Source organism: Telmatherina bonti (assembly GCF_933228915.1).
Source record: "Telmatherina bonti genome assembly, chromosome: 5".
NCBI lineage: Eukaryota > Metazoa > Chordata > Actinopteri > Atheriniformes > Telmatherinidae > Telmatherina > Telmatherina bonti.
The window spans coordinates 18547772-18564389 of NC_136623.1; the positions used below are offsets into that span (position 1 = coordinate 18547772).

The window sequence follows — 16618 nt, forward strand, 5'->3', positions numbered from 1 at the left end:
TAGTTACTATATGAGTTATTGTGTTTTCAAAAACCATAAGATTAAAATAAAACAGTGTTAAATTCATTTGGCATCTCCAGTTTTACCAGGTAGACAGACTAGAATTTGAAAATCACAATATTTATTTTGATTTATTGATCACTTTTTTATATATTGTATGTAAAAGTACTAACTGCTGAAAACTGCAGTAATAAAAAACACCTTACTTATTAAATAAAACAGGGTAAATAAAAATGGAAACAAAACTGGTGAGACGTTTGTGGCATGGAAACATCTCAGCGTTTCTCTTCATGAACACCTTCATAAAGGAACATTCAGCCTCAATACTCAAGTCAATTTCTAAAATGAAATTTTATGTACAGTGATGTCAACACTTTCTTTCCTGAATCAAAACAAAGAAATATTTTCTAAATCTCCATGAAAGAATGAGCCAATACTTATGTTTTAGTAGCAGGAGCCAGCAAACAGCAGCCTTAATCACATTCTACAGTCATTTAGCAGACGCTTTTATCCAAAGCGATGTACATATATGCCCCGACAGGCACATCAGGAGGCAACTTGGGGTTCAGTGTCTTGCCCAAGGACACTTTGGCACAAAGACAGAGGAAGCCTGGAATTGAGCCCCCAACTTTTGAGTTGAAAGACAACTGCTCTTCCTCCTGAGCTCGACCCGCCATTACATAGTGTTGTAACATTTTATTGATGTGTCAAGCTATTATGAAAGTACTCATATTCTTTACTTACTTGCACTTTATGATGGGGTACAACTTACAAGGATTGTGATTCAATAGAATGAGCAAAGCAGCTGTAAGTGTCAGCAGTAAGTAGCTAAAGCCTTTTTATTCAATTCAATTCAATTCAACTTTATTTATATAGCGTCAAATCACGGCAATGCCATCTCAAGACGCTTTACAGACAGAGGGGAAAACATAATGAAGGCCAATTCATAATAGCCTATATAAGGAAACCAACAGATTGAGTTGAGTCCAACTCAATCTCCCATCCTGAGCAAGCACACTGGCAACAGTGGGAAGGAAAAAACTCCCTTTTAACAGGAAGGAAACCTCCGGCAGAACCCGGCTCAGGACAGGCAGCCATCTGCCTCTGCTGTGTGGGGGGAAGAGGACAGAAAGACAACAGACAACAGGAACTGCTACTCCCGGCCAGGGAGACCTGCTGAGACAGGAGACATACATGTTAATGATGCAACACTGTTATGGGGGGGGGGGTAAAAGAAAGAGATAAAGAGAAAAAGAAAGAAGCTCAGTGTATCAGGAAATGTCCCTCAGCCGTCTAAACCTATAGCAGCATAACTAAGAAATGCTAACCATCCCTAGCTATAGGACTTATCAAAAAGATAAGTCTTCAGCCTAGTCTTAAAGGTGGGGAGGGTGTCTGCTTCCCTAACACTAACTGGGAGCTTATTCCATAAGAAAGGGGCCTGATAACCAAAGGCTCTGCCTCCTGCTCGGCTCTTTGAGACTCTAGGAACCACAAGTAAGCCTGCAGTCTGCGAACGAAGTACTCTGCTTGGTATATAAGGAACAATGAGGTCTTTGATATATAGTTTTTATAAGCTACAAGTAGCTTCTAGGAAGTCTAATTTTTACAACATACTTTGATTGAATGCTATTTGCATTTCTATTTTAACTGATTTTTGTAAAATCAAGTAAATTTCAAGAAAATGTACTGTAGCAGAGAGTAAAATATTTTACCCTAAAAGTCATCAAATAAAAAATGTTCTAAGTAAACCACTTATGTAGAGCGCTTTAGTAAATGCACTTAGGTATTTTTAACCACATTCGACACTTTGAACATTGTCTTGATTGCTGCAACTGTAAAAAAAAAAAAAAAAAAAAAAGAGAAAAGAAAAAAATGATGTGTGAGTCTACAGATCTGCATCAGCTCTGCAACGTCAGATGAGATGCACCACCATGTCAGTTTGGAAGGGAGGAACACATGAATGTGAGAGAAAAATAATGCAAACTGCAATGGCTGGTGTTAACCACGACGACACCTGCAGGGCTCTGTCTGTCTGTCTGTACGCATGGGGTGAAGTGAAGCTCTTTTGTACTTTTTTTTTTTTAGGTCCTTTCAACTTTTTGAATCCGGTATAAACATTCATTTTATGTTTTCACTAAAACTGTCACAGTCAGCAGTTTAGTGGCGTGAATAAGGGATTTGATGTAAATATAAATATGCCTCGCAAGTGTCTTGTGTGTTGCAGAGTTCCTAAAATCTCTGTTCATCTGAAGCAGGTGGAGTTTTAGCAGAGTTGCCCAACCCTTGTTCTTGTGAATGTGTTTTTGTCACAACAGGAGCAGATCTTTTATGCTTCAGCTGATCTCTTACATGCTACAGCTTGTAAGATATGAGAAGGTTTTTGCAAAAAAAAAAATCTGTCCAGATAATCTTCTTTGTTAGTTTTGATCAGCAGTTTTAGACAAATCAGCTCCATTGTTTCAATGAAAGTAGCCTAGCATTTCAGATGGTTTACCAGCTTGAAATGAAGCACATGTAGCCGCATATATAGAGTGGGGGAAGGTAGAACTGCAAATGAGGAAACACTCTATGACTTCGACCTTTGTGTGCTTATACACACACTCACACACACCTGGAAGTAAAGAACAGACAACAGGAGCAGACAGGTGGGAAGGCAGAGGGGAGAATCTTTGCAAATACTCTGAGATGAAGCGAGGTCTTGCACGGAAAGACTGTTCTTTTTGGAGGTTTTATTCCTGTCACCACAGTGGAATAGCTGATTCCCCAGTGAAAGGAGCTGTTTGAACCATCTCTGCTGCTTCATGGAAAGAGATCTGCATTCAAAACTGACATGATGTTTGTTTTTTAATCGTGTCTGCTTTCGGAGTCGACGTGTTATTGTTGTGGTTGTCAATAAAAAAAGCAACATCTAAGTTCGCGGGAGGAATTCCGGCTTGTCAGCTATTTTGGTTCCTATCTCGTTTTCACTATTTTGTGAAAGGAGACATATAAAGGAAGGAAGGGAGGGGAGTAAGAGAGAGAGATAGATAGAGAGCGACACAGAGGAGGTGAGACACACAAATACAGTGTGAACGTCTCGCTGAGTGTCAGTTTTCAGGAGCAGCTCAGGAGAGTAAGTGTTTACCTGCTTCCATACAGGGGCTGAAAAGATCTGGGTAGGAAGTGGATTGAGTAGAAGGGAAGTGTTAGAGAGGGACAGTGTGGGCTGATGGTTGTTTTGTAAATATGCGATGATACAGAAAGATAGAGGGGAGAGTTTTCGTATTAGATCGGGAGATAACTTTGTTAGAGGTCGAGTTAGCATGTGGAAAAGCCAGTGCATGGTAATGACAGTGACTTATCTTTAATTTAATCTTGCATAAAAAAAGTGAGGAAGTATAACGAAGAGAACAGCCTTTCTTCTTTCGCAGTTTTACTGATCAAAAAAAACAAAAAAAAAAACAAACTTAAACTTTGAGTCTGCATGTGTGGCACAGGTTCAAGTGAGTCTTCACCAATCACTCGTCGTCTCTTTGGTCCCAGAAAAAGTGTGGAGACGACATGGTTCGGTGAGTCAAGCCTCTGCTGGACGCTCCAGTGCACCGTTAGTCTGCTTGTGTTCTTTGTGCTTTGTGCAAGGCAAGATGACAACTTCTCTGTTTCCATTCCTCCTTCTCTGTCTTTTTCGCCAGCTGTCATCTCGTCTTGCACATCATGTGACATCTTGACTGCTCCGCAGTGTGTTTGAGAAATTATGTTTAAGTTCAGGCTTTGAGTAGAGTATGAATTTCATACGTATAACAGTGTCGGGATCGTTTTGCCTCGAGCTGTCACTTGTTTGTCACTGACACGATCTCAGCTGAGTTCTTGTGTAAAAAGCTGATCAGTTTGTGTGATCAGAGTTTAAAGCAAAAACTCAACTTATAGACGCAACATGTAAATCCACTTTTTGCCATAAAGTATAACCTTTCCATTTTAATTCAGATTTGTAACCACGCCTTTGCAGTGAGGGTGCATAGCAGTGTTTTCTGAAGCAGTTACATTGAAAACATGCATACTGGAATAGACTTTTTAAATATACTTCAAATCAGGCCACTGGGTTGCAGTGACGCTGAAGTAACCTAAAGTTAGTTAAACTTCTGGATGTTTGTTTATTCAACTGGTTGCTCCTTCTAATAACAACTTTGATATATATATATAAAAAAAAAAGAAATAATATTTTATACTTTTGTGGAAATAGTTCAATTATTGTTGTTGACCTTGCTCTAAGCCAGACTTCCAAGCAATAGTTGCGTACAGTGGAAAATCAGTGTTTAGGGGGTTAATTTCACCAATTAAATCAGATTTGAATTTTTTAAAAATTATTTACCTGCGTTTTTACTTAATATAAATATTGTTAATGATTTATATTTTTAAAAAATATTTTGTCACCGCTTGTGCAGAGAAATTGAGCATGTGGCAAGTTTTTTAAAATCTGAATATTTTCTATTTTTGTCAGCAACATTGAAGATCACTGTTTTATTTGTCTAAAAACATTTAAAAATAGAGTTATAGGCTTTTCAGAGGTTAGCAGAGACCACAATAACGGAGGAATAGGAAATCAAACTCTCCAAAATCTAAGCTTAACTCAAGTTAACTGTTCCAATGATTAAAAACTGTTGGTTATCTCAACTAACAAAAAAAATCTTTTTGCAGTTTGTTGTTTTTAATTCTGCGTTTGCAAAAAAAAAAAAAAAAAAAAAAAAAAAAAAGTTGAACTACTTTCTAATTTGTCTATCAATTAACATTTGCTGTAATAGTGCCATTATATTGCCATGTGAGTTAAGCATTGTATGAGGAAATTCAAAGTCTTTTTTTTTTTTTTTTTAGAGACATACATGTTTATAGTTAACAAATGCTGGTTATTATGCAGATGTGCACTGGATATAGTTATAGCATTAGTGTGTGTTTGTGTGTGTGCTGATGTAGGTGGTTCCATAGAGACATCACAGGTCTGCAGGCTGAGGAAATTCTCAAGTCTCGGGGTGTTCATGGCAGCTTTTTGGCTCGACCCAGCAAGAAAAATGTTGGTGATTTTTCCCTGTCTGTCAGGTAAGCACGATTATAAAAGCACCAAAACTCTCTCCATTAAAATGTTCTTTGACTGCCCAGCTCCTTCTTTATAAAAGTACGCACACCTGGATAAGTCAGTGCATCAAAATAATTTACAACTTGTTCATTTTCTCCAGGCTTTAAAGTCATTGGTTACAACAAAGGTGAAGAGCTGTGATCAACATTTAAATACTGATGCTGATGAATGCTGATAGTTTTCATTAGATATAAATGCAGAACACATTTACAGTTTATCCAAAGAGAAATGTGTTTCACATTTTTAAATGGGATAAATTAAAATGCAGAATGTGCAACACGAGTTAAATAACAACTTATACATTTAAAGTGTGGAGATCTATAACTTTTGCTCTTTAGGTTCAACTAATGAAGACTGCTTGTTTGCAAGATAAAGTTTAATGTATACAATGACGCAGCCTGTTGCTGAAAGAGGGGTTGAAAAATGAACCATGATGCTACATGCAGAAACTTAACTGATAAAGTTTCTTACAAGTGACTTTATATTTGATTATTTTTTTGTAGTTGTATAGTTTACAGGAATATGTGCTCACATAAACATGTCACAAAAAGCAGCAGTTGTGACTTTTATAATCCAGAATGCTTGAAAGAAAAAATTCAGAGAACTAACGACTCACGTTAGATGAACATGTAGGAGATAAAAGTCAGAGATAAATACAAAAAGAAGTGGTAGTGTTTTATATGTTACCTTCCCGTCTTTCTTTCAAAGAAAAAATAAATTTTCTGGACGCTGCAAGTAAAGTGGGTTATTCACTGTTACTAGTGTTTATATATTCCTCGGGCAGATAGTAATGAGGGTACTCTTCAGGCAGGAAATAGTCGCAGTGCTCTTCCTCAACTGGACCTTTGTTCGAAGATTGTTTGAAAAAGACATTTAATTCACAAATGTCACAGACAAACATATGCACAATATATAAACTGCAATCAGGCCGACTAATTGCAAAATATGTGAAAACAAGTAAAAAAAAAAAAAAAAAAAAAAAAAAAGAGAATGTGAGACTGTTATTTTTTTGCAATATCTCATCATTGTGTTGTTAAATCTTTATTAAATCCTGTTGTAAAAAAGTTTCATGTTCACACATACTGTTGTTTTTTTTTCTTTCTAGGGTGGGTAAGCAAGTGACTCACATCCGTATCCAGAACACAGGAGACTTCTATGACCTGTATGGAGGAGAGAAGTTTGCAACCCTGTCAGAGCTGGTGGAATACTACACAGCAGAGAACGGCATCCTCCAGGACAAAGATGGCACCGTCATTGAGCTCAGATATCCACTAAACTGCTCCGATCCTACCACAGAGAGGTTTGGCTTTCACATGTCTCATTTTTACATGCACTATCCAGTCCTTTGGCAGGCTTGTGCCAGAAAATAAGAAGCATAATTTAAAATGAAAACACGAAAGCAGGGAAAAAGAAATTAAGTTGAATAAGGAAACATGCAGATTTGAACTTGAAATAAACCCAAAATAGCTTTGAATAAAAACTACTGAAAAGCAGCTGAGAACAGGTGGGTCTTTAACCTCAAATTAAATAAACAGTGTTTCATCTAATCTGAGACTTTCTGGGAGTTTGTTCCAGACATGTGGAGCATAGAAATGAATTAAATGTCTCATTAAATGAAATATAGTGTGCTCTGACCACCTACATTTTAATTTCCTACCAGTTATGTTGCAAAGATAATTTGTTGGTTTGATATCTTACTTTACTTTGATCTTTCCTCTGGGGGAAATGCCACCTGGAAATAAGTAAGGTTTAAATGCCAATTTGTTTATCGCAGTGAGTCAAAAAATATGATCACCACTTTAGGCACTTGGGACTTAATTTCTACACCTACAAAACTGCTGCTGCTTTTAAATTACATGTAATAAGTGTCAACATCATATGTTGAAATTATGTAGAAAGTAGAAAATCATGTGCTGAAGTGCTTTATCACAGCTGCATCTTCTTCACCAATTCTGTGTGTAAACCATGTATATACTTGTTATTATCTTCACCAAAGAGGAAGTTATGTTTAGCGGTGTTGGTTTGTTTGTTTATTGTTAACATGAATTGAAAAGCTATGGACAGATTTTAATTACATTTTCAAGTAATCTCAGAAATACAGTTAGGAACAAGTGATTTGATTATGGAGGTGATCTGGATCACCACCTGGATTCAAGGATTTTTTTTCCTTTAGGGACAAAGGAATAATTTAGCCTTTAGAGCTTCTAACTCAGAAATAATAACCACAATTAGCAGTGAAATAAATCCCAATGGCTTTGGAGGTCTTTGCTCTTTGTGTTCTTCTAGTTCAAGATGGAAAGGTAGATGGAAAGTAAGTTTTTGTTTAGGAGCCTTTTCAGACATGTTTTAGGACGCACTTTAGAAAGTGTCCAAACTTCTGGCTGTTACAGTGTGACAAATATTATTAATGTTTTTCTCCTGATAATAAGCAGAAGTTACATCTAACTTATAATATTTTCCTTCCAAAAAAAACCAAAACAACACAAAACAAAAAAAACCAAACCAACCAATCTGTGATTAACAGATTAATCTATCTAGTTTTACTGTTGACACGCTGAAACATAAACTCTGGAGGTTTGACATTTCTTTGTCACATTTGTCTGAGTTACACATTGAGCCACATTTAGTTTCAAACTATGACATAAATTTCTGCTTTTCCACGGCCTGTCTTGACATTTTTTCTGTTGTACGCTTTGTGAATGACTTAAACAGTTTGTCTTACCTGCAGGACACAGTGGTAAGAGCGCTTACTGTTTGGAAAAGCACGGAAAACACTTGTCATCTTTTTTGCGCAACTTACAGTAATTTTTGCCATCTAAAATAACTCAAAGCTCATAAACATAGTGCATTTCAAGCAAACTCCAAATAGCCATTTAGTTCATTTGGCACATTATTTTGGCATCAGTAGGTTCATTTTTTTTTGTTTGGTGCTGGGTTTTTCTCAGAATATCGATGTTGTACCAGTAGTGAGCAGCTACTGGTAAATAACTGCTCGAACAGTGTCTGTGCACAACTAACAAGACATAAATGTTCTTTAGTTGACAAAATATTATGCCATTGTAAAATCAGTTCGTCTCAGTCCAAAATCCACTTTATAGTAAATGAATGCTGTTGGAGCTGCATAGATGACAAAAATCCTTTTTCTAACTCATCTCTTCTTAAATTTTACTACCCTAGTTTACTATTCCTGCATCGCTGTCGTCTCATTTAAGCCTCCTCTGGCTTTCTTCTTCTGCCACTAGAATAATAACTAAAAAACAATCATCTTCGTGTCAGACCGGAATTATTCCAAAGAAGAGACTATTTTTAAAATTTACAAATGGGTGTACAAAGGTGGAGAAAAAATCTGTCACACCACTACAAAAACCTACAAGCAATCATATAAACCTGATGTTTTAGAAAGCTATTAAGGTTTTTACGGTATCTGTTAATTAAAAATGAGAGCGGATGTCACAGAATTTCCTGTCTACTTGTCATTTAATCAGAAACACGTAATGTCAGCTATAAATTCAAATTTGTCCAAATAAAATTTTCAAGATTTTATGCAGTAATTATTATCCACGTGCCCATTGTTTGGGGGGAAATATTGTTAAAAATGTTTGGAATGCATTTCTGCAGATTTTACATTTATACAATATAAATTTTGTTAAATAGGTTATTTTTTAGTGCTAATTGCTTGTAGAATAACTGAGATAAATGTTCAGTGTATTGCTGTTGCCTTAGACTTTACATACCTATTATTTATAATGTTGTTTTTAAAGTTGACACATCAAATTACAAACTTCAAAGTTTGATATACTAATAAAAATTCTTATGATGACAAATAATCTCTTGCAAATGGAACCTGTATTGGATCTGATTGTTGCGTGTAGACATTATGTTTAAATAAATGTAAAGCTTCTGCCTTTTTAATCAGGAATACTTTATTTTTGGATAAATTGCAATGGGGACATTTGTTCTTATCAAAGTTATTTCTCAGGATTAATACTTAAATTGCTCTCAAATGTAACTTTTTATAAGTATGTTTTTCACAGTCCAGTTGACATTTTATCACTTTTTCCCCTGTTGTTTTACTCTTAAACACAATAACTTTTACACATGTGTCTGGGAACTAAATATAGTTAGTGGATAATGAAGATAAGTTTATCTACATGCACATCAAAGAACCATTTCCACTGCAGCTTCAAAAGAGACAAAATCATAATCTATTTGCTGTTTTTCAAAACTGGGGTTAATGCTTGTCTCCCAATGTTGTACACTGGTAGTATCTGACTGATGGAGTTTTGTTCCCAGTCAAAACCACTGAGCAGCTGTAGGCTGCTTTAAGTATGCTGGTGTCCAAATGCTAGCAACCGGCTTATGCAGTTCCCCGTCTATGAGTCATGGAGGACACAACTTTCTTCTATTTCTGTGTGCTACTTTACTGAAGCTGGAAGCTAATACCCCACCCCCCCCCCCCCTCTTGTCCCTCTACCTCTCTCTGTCAGTTATCTAACTTCCCTTTTGTTGCTGCGGTTGGAAACTTTAAGTTTTGACACTTTTGAAAGCAATGGCCAGACCCTGCTTGTCTTCCTCTATTGCACACTCCATCAGGTTCTTGCTCACTCACTGTCTTCCTCATCTAACCCAAGCTCTCTGTCATCTCAGCAAAGTGTGATTACATACACCTCACCAGGTCACGTTGTGGTAAACGGGTCTTGATGCTTGACCCATAAAATACACCCACTTATTAATTTTCCTTCTCATGCATGTTGAGCTAAACACCGACCCTTCAGTCGTGCACCAGTAGTTTACTAGCATGGGATGATCTTTAGCTTCAGCTGCACAAACTGCACAAACACTCTTTCTGTGTCATCCCTTTGTTTTGCAGCATATAATCTATCGGATGGGCTCTTCTTTCAACTTTAGTAACAGCATTCACCCTGATTTGAAACTAATCAAAAAACTGTTAAAAGCATGCACAGAGTTCATTACGAAGGGAGGGTGTTGCATATCGAAAGGGGCGAAGGCTAAAAATACTTTGTCCTGTTCAGCCACGAAATCTGTCATCAGAAATTTTCCGACCACAATGCAGGAAGTTTAGAAGAAGAAATTGAGAACTGTGCCTAAAATTAAGTCACACTCAACCTGACAGAGCGTGTGTTCACACACACATGCACACAAACAGTGTAACATTGGTTGACATAAATAAATGTGACTTGCTTATACTAAAGATTGCTGTGTGTGCTGTGCTTTTTCTAATACCTTATTTGCATTGTGGCTTTTACTGTACTACACTGTCTGCACAGCAGTCCAGAGAACCACATCATTCGCTTTCGTGTCGTTCACCGCTGTCACAGTTCCAACGGTTCATAGCTCACAAAGTCTGTAGAAGGCAGGGAAAGTGACTGCTTTTCAGAGGCTACATGCATAAAAAAGTCAACGAGTCCTCTAGCAGAAAGCAACAACTCGAAAATGTGCAGGAAGCAAAATTTGTCATACACAATTTGCACGACTGCCGATTACACAAACTCAGTTAAGCACAGGTCATGATGACTGCCATTCAATATTTGCTACATATGAACATAATGAAAGATCTGTGCATTTGTGTCTTAGGTGGTACCATGGTCACCTGTCTGGTCCAAATGCAGAGAAACTCCTCACTGCACGGGATGAGCCAGGAACCTTCCTGGTTAGAGAGTCGCTCTCCAAACCTGGAGACTTTGTCCTCTCTGTTTTAACAGATGAAAGGAGCAAAACTGGAGGAAAGAGGGTTTCTCACATCAAGATTACCTGTCAGGTTAGTGCCTGTCCTTATTGCACATATGGCATGACCGACTGTTTCTGGGAATATTTGGTAAATATACAGAAAAAGGAAACTCTAAAAGAGCTTCACATCACAAAAAGCATCTCAGGGATATTTCCAGAGTTGTGCACTACACGCTGAAATAAACTCTCATTTCCCTGTTTTATGCAATAACAGACTGTTGCTGCTATTTTGACTTTTATATGTTCAGTCACAATTTTTTAGGGTACAAAAACAAAAAAGGTCCACTTTTTATGTTATATATGTAGGAAAAAAGCACACACACACACGTCTATCTATCTATCCATATATATATATATATATATATATATATATATATATATATATATATATATATATATATATATATATGTATGTATATATAATATAGAGATATTTTTATCTATCTATCTATCTACATATACATATACATATATATATATATATATATATATATATATATATATATATATATATATATATATATATATATATATATGTATATGTAGATAGATAGATAGATAAAAATATCTCTATATTTTTCTAACAATGTGAGAGGCCTGACTCATTTTCATGTTTCTATCTTCATGTATGCAGTCTTCATTAGGGCTTTGCATATAATTTTTAGTTCTGGTTGGCCTAACAGAAAGCACTTATTAGCCTTTATTCAAATAGGAGGCAGTGTTTCAGCAACGTGCTCAGGTACGAAAGATCAACGTGACATAACGAGAAGCGCCATAAAGGCCTTTAATAAGCATTCAGCTGCAATCAGCTACTTTTTTACAGGCACACTCTGCTCTAATCCTCTGCCTTTTTTTCATTTGCATTCATGCTTAGGAAATAATTGTTTATTGGAACTTTTATAAATGTTGACTTCATGTGAGAAAATACTGTTCAAAGGTGGTGTTGTCCTTTTGTATGGTTTGCCTTTGGATTTATATATAATCCATGCATGTAAATTCCATTCACATATATTTTTAAAAATGCTTCATAAAGTCTTTTTGTTTTAAGTGACTTTCACTTCCTCAAAGATTTTCAGAGATAATTCATTTTTCTCTTGTTTTGGTATCACACAACATGTCTCTATCAGTGTGTGTAAATCCTGAAATAAATGTGTGTTTGTGTGTCCAGAATGACAGGTATACAGTTGGAGGCTCCGATTTATTCGACACTCTGACAGATTTAGTGGAGTTCTACAAACGCAAAGGCATCGAGGAGATCTCTGGAAACTGGGTTTATCTCAAACAGGTAAACTGGGCTTCTTCACATGGATGTCAGTAATAAAACATATCACACTACGAAGAGCTCCACATCGCGCTTTTTCGCCACTACGTGAACAAATTGACTGTCAGTGAACTGTGGAGAAAAGAAACTGTCCTGTGTAAAAGATGAGCGCTGCATCCCACAGAGAGAAAATATTACTCACATGTTTGCGTTTGTCTTTATGATGGTGTTGTGTAATGTGCTCACTGGTTTTCCTTTCATCTGTTATGAAAACTTTCCGGACTCTTCTGTGCCTGTCTGTTCCGGCAGCCATATTATTCGACCAGAGTGAATGCAGCAGATATCGACAGCAGAGTGAAACAGTTGGATCAGACCTCAGAGAAGCTGCAGGACGGCGAGGGGGAGAAGACCAAGGCAGGCTTCTGGGAGGAATTTGATGTAAGATTTAATTCATCCCTGTCATATTTATGTCACTTCATACAATTGTGCTTCACTATTGATTAAAAAAAAAGCACATGACTGTTCTGTAGTGGGCAAAAGAAAATTAAAAATCAGGCATCTTATTAGAAAATGAGAGAAATGTTCGTCAACATTTTCCCCTTACTTCCTTTAATAACCTGCCTGGAGGGAGGAATGCTACCCTCTTGTGGAGGGCAATCAATGCTACATGACCGTATTACACAATAACTAACAACGGGATTTGGGGCATTAATATTCATATTTAATATTTGTTTTGTTTTTTTAATTATCTAAACTCTTTACTAAAGTAAAAGTATGCAAATGTATGCAGATGCAGAAATGCAAAGCGATGTACTCCAACTGTTTTGTCTCTCATAATCTATTTACCAAACATGCCATCAATAGATGATTAATCATTCAGCTCTAGTGTGCTCAAATCCCCATGTCACTCTTAGGCCCACTTTCCTGGATATAAGGTTTTATGGGTGGGGTTATAAAACTGTGAGACACAGGACATATCTTTTTATTTTTGGGATTTTTTTTTTTTTTTATATGGCATGATTATAAATCAGATATCCAACCATATTAAAGTTTTAAAAAAGAATAGTACCTTGATGTTTAAAAGGTCAGATTCAGCTCGTGATATCAATGTAGAGTAGAAAACACAATATTTCCCTCTGAAATACAGTCAGGCAGAAATATGGAGTAGCATTTAACAGGAATACCATGTAATAGATAAGTACTTAGTTACATCTGAATACTTTGTATCTGAATCAATAGTGGTCTGAGTAGTGGAATTTTTTTAAATTTTGCCATTTTGAAAGGGTAAAGTATTGGCCGTAATGGCTTGGGTTGGGAGATCCCCAGTTCAAGTTCCCAGCATGCTGATAATAACCACTGTTGGCCGTTGATCAAGGCTTTTATCCTCTCCCAACTGCTCACTGGGTTTACATCCAGAGATGGGTCAAATGAATTTCCCAATCGACATGAAATGAAGTAAAAATTCAGCTTTTTATTATATATGTTTACTGTAAAACTATCTGGTGTAGCACTGGAACACACAGATGTGATTTCTCCCTCTTGACAGGCTCTTCAAAAGTTGGAGGCAAAGGTGAAAAAGAGCAGAGAAGAAGGCCAAAGACCAGAAAACAAAAGCAAAAACAGATACAAGAACATTCTTCCCTGTGAGTTTCTTTTTATCTTCTTTATTTTATCCTCTAAATTAAATTCCTGGTAGCATTGCAATGATCAAATGTTCTCCCTCTATCCACTTCTTTTCCCACATCAGTCAATGACACCAGAGTCATCCTCCAGGATGTTGATCCTAATGTTGTCGGCTCAGATTACATCAACGCCAACTATGTGAAAGTAAGTCCCCAAAGTCTCCGGTCTCGCAGAAGCCCAATATTACATTAAAACCTTGTAGAAAACTGTCTGAGTTGCCTTTTTGATTGCGTCGCTGTATTAATTAGCTGCCTCACTCTGTGTTTGTAGAACAAACTATGGGAGTCTGGGGAGCAGAAAGTTTACATCGCCACTCAGGGATGCTTGGCAACAACAGTCAATGATTTCTGGCAGATGGTGTGGCAGGAGAACACATGTGTGATCGTCATGACAACAAGAGAAGTCGAAAAAGGACGGGTCGGTATCAAAACAGCAATCTCAAATGCTGATGTGTGCTGGCACCAAACTTTCAAAATGACAAAAACCACTTAATATCTGCTCATCACTAAACCTCTTTGATGTAGTTTCCACTGAGAGAACAAGGAAAAAATAGTAAACAGTCTTCAACCCGTTCAGACCTTTGGCCTCCTGTAAACACTAGACTCAATAAAGCTGCACGCTGCATCGGGTCTGAACAGGTTCACAGAAACGTAGTTTTACTGGGGTGTGACTATGTGTAATAAACTGTCTGATTAATTATCGAAGCTTCAAAATAGATGTTCATGTAAACAAATGCTATCTCCAAGCCTCTCACAGGGACCTCTTACTGAAAATTGAAAACGAGAAGAGCTGCATTTTGCCTCTCCTTGTGTTACTTGTTTGCCAGAGAACAGAAAATATATATTTATCATAAAAAGTTATCCAACTGTTAAGCCTTATGAAAATACTACATTTTACTGTTTAAGTAATTTCAGGCAGCACTTGACTTCTGTAAAGCTTGCTTATTTAATGAACTTCATAGCTATCATGGTAAGTGTTGGCAAGTTGCTACAAGCCAGCTGGAGAGACACTGTAAACATTTGTGAAATTTAATAATACATTCATTCCTAGAATCTTGCACCAATCCAAATAAAAAAAAAAAAGAAATTTGATTTATTTAGTGCTTTTTTTTTTCACTGTTCTGCAGAATAAATGTGTCCCATACTGGCCAGAGCCCCACGGATCCAAGGAGGTGGGCCCCTACGTGGTGACCTGCGAGTCAGAGAGGGAAGCTACTGATTACAAAGTCCGAGTTTTAGAGATCTCTCCGATGAACCAGGTGGTTATCAAACATCAACCTCTGACCTCATGCCTGCTAATTTTCCTGCACATAGTTGCTAATATTAATAATATGTGAATATTTCTCTGGATTTTTCAAACATCCTTTTTTTTTTCTTTTTTTTAAAAATTGAGGTCTTTTTCTCTCATTCTCAGCCAAAACTCTCTCGTACTGTATGGCATTACCAGTACCTCAGCTGGCCTGATCATGGCGTGCCAGAGGAACCAGGAGGTGTCCTCAGCTTCCTCACACAAGTGAATGCAAAACAGGCTGAATATCCTAATGCTGGACCCATGATCATTCACTGCAGGTAAACAATAGCTGGAGTCCTCAGGCCTCGCAGTGCCGATGCTGCTGTCAGCAGTCCTCAAATAAACATCTGTATTTACTTTAGTGCAACAACAAAATTATAGTGGCTCTTCCTGTAACAAAGCAAAAGTTTCATAATACTTCATTAAGTGACAAAACGTAAAGCTTCTCAAGATTAAATTGAGCACATTGTTTGGATTAAGACTGGTACAGAAGTGAGTGAACAAAAGGCTTTGGGTCAACTCAATGTTTATCCTACTGGAATTTTTCCAGTGTGATTTAAGGGACACTGAACTGATTTGTGATTAATTAAAAGTTGGTCTTATGCCTGTAATATGATCATTACATGATTAAATTATCCTTATGTAAACATTACAACATTATTAGATTTCCAGTACCTATTTTCCAGTACTTTTCTGCCTTTTTCTCTTACACACTTGTCAGACATTGTAAATGTTGCTATTTAGACTGATGTTTACCAGTTCACTTATTTTAGTCTACAAAACAGTTTACACAAGAAAAAAAATTAAAAAAAACCAAAAACTTACTAAACACTTTTTTTTGTATATAATCAAATAATTTCCCAATCCTTTAAAACACCTTTCCCAAAGGGTAATATTTCATCATTAGGTATATTGATTTTCAGTAAGAAGCTATTGATCAGCCAATCAGTTGGGCTGATCTTAAGATAACCTGCATTGCCTGCTGATTAGGTCTTGAGAGGTATACATGCCACAAAAAACCCAAACTAAAACAAAAACACAACAAAAAAGCCAAACAAAATAAAATGAAGCATGATACTCCTGTTAATTACAGGCCATGGGCAATTTTACTTCCTAGATAATCTGTATAATATTGACTAGGTTCCCCATATGCTGCCAAAGGAGCTCTAAAAATGTGGAATGTACAAAAGAACATGTGTGGGTATGTTACCAGAATATTAGCCATTGATCTTTAAGGCCCTGTGGGTTGTGGGGTTTGTTATGGACTGGGTTTACTTTCCCAGATGTCATTAGACCAGCTAAAATGTTTATATAGATTATTATTTGCATTAATGGAGGAGGTCACCATGAGGCTGACATAAAAGGAAAGTTATCTTCATAAGCATTGTGGCCTATTACTAACAATTTCTGCATGCTTTTATATGCAATGTGTTTTCCTGTGAATCTGTGCAGTGCTGGAATTGGACGGACAGGCACGATTGTGGTGATCGACATGATTCTCGAGACCATTGACACTATAGGTAAAA

At 36.8% G+C, this 16618-nt stretch overlaps 1 protein-coding gene across 1 annotated transcript in view; it reads left to right on the forward strand.

Annotated features, from left to right (window-relative positions):
- The first annotated feature begins 3479 nt into the window (after nt 1-3479).
- The window catches only part of ptpn6 (protein tyrosine phosphatase non-receptor type 6), a 17868-nt gene continuing 4729 nt past the window's right edge, over nt 3480-16618 (forward strand). The window contains exons 1-12 of the mRNA XM_079240002.1: nt 3480-3551; nt 4951-5073; nt 6216-6410; nt 10706-10889; nt 12027-12143; nt 12429-12557; nt 13666-13762; nt 13867-13946; nt 14073-14219; nt 14929-15060; nt 15216-15370; nt 16545-16612. Coding sequence (XP_079096128.1) covers nt 3544-3551; nt 4951-5073; nt 6216-6410; nt 10706-10889; nt 12027-12143; nt 12429-12557; nt 13666-13762; nt 13867-13946; nt 14073-14219; nt 14929-15060; nt 15216-15370; nt 16545-16612 — 1435 coding nt within the window. The 5' untranslated portion in view covers nt 3480-3543. The remainder of the gene's footprint in view (nt 3552-4950; nt 5074-6215; nt 6411-10705; nt 10890-12026; nt 12144-12428; nt 12558-13665; nt 13763-13866; nt 13947-14072; nt 14220-14928; nt 15061-15215; nt 15371-16544; nt 16613-16618) is intronic.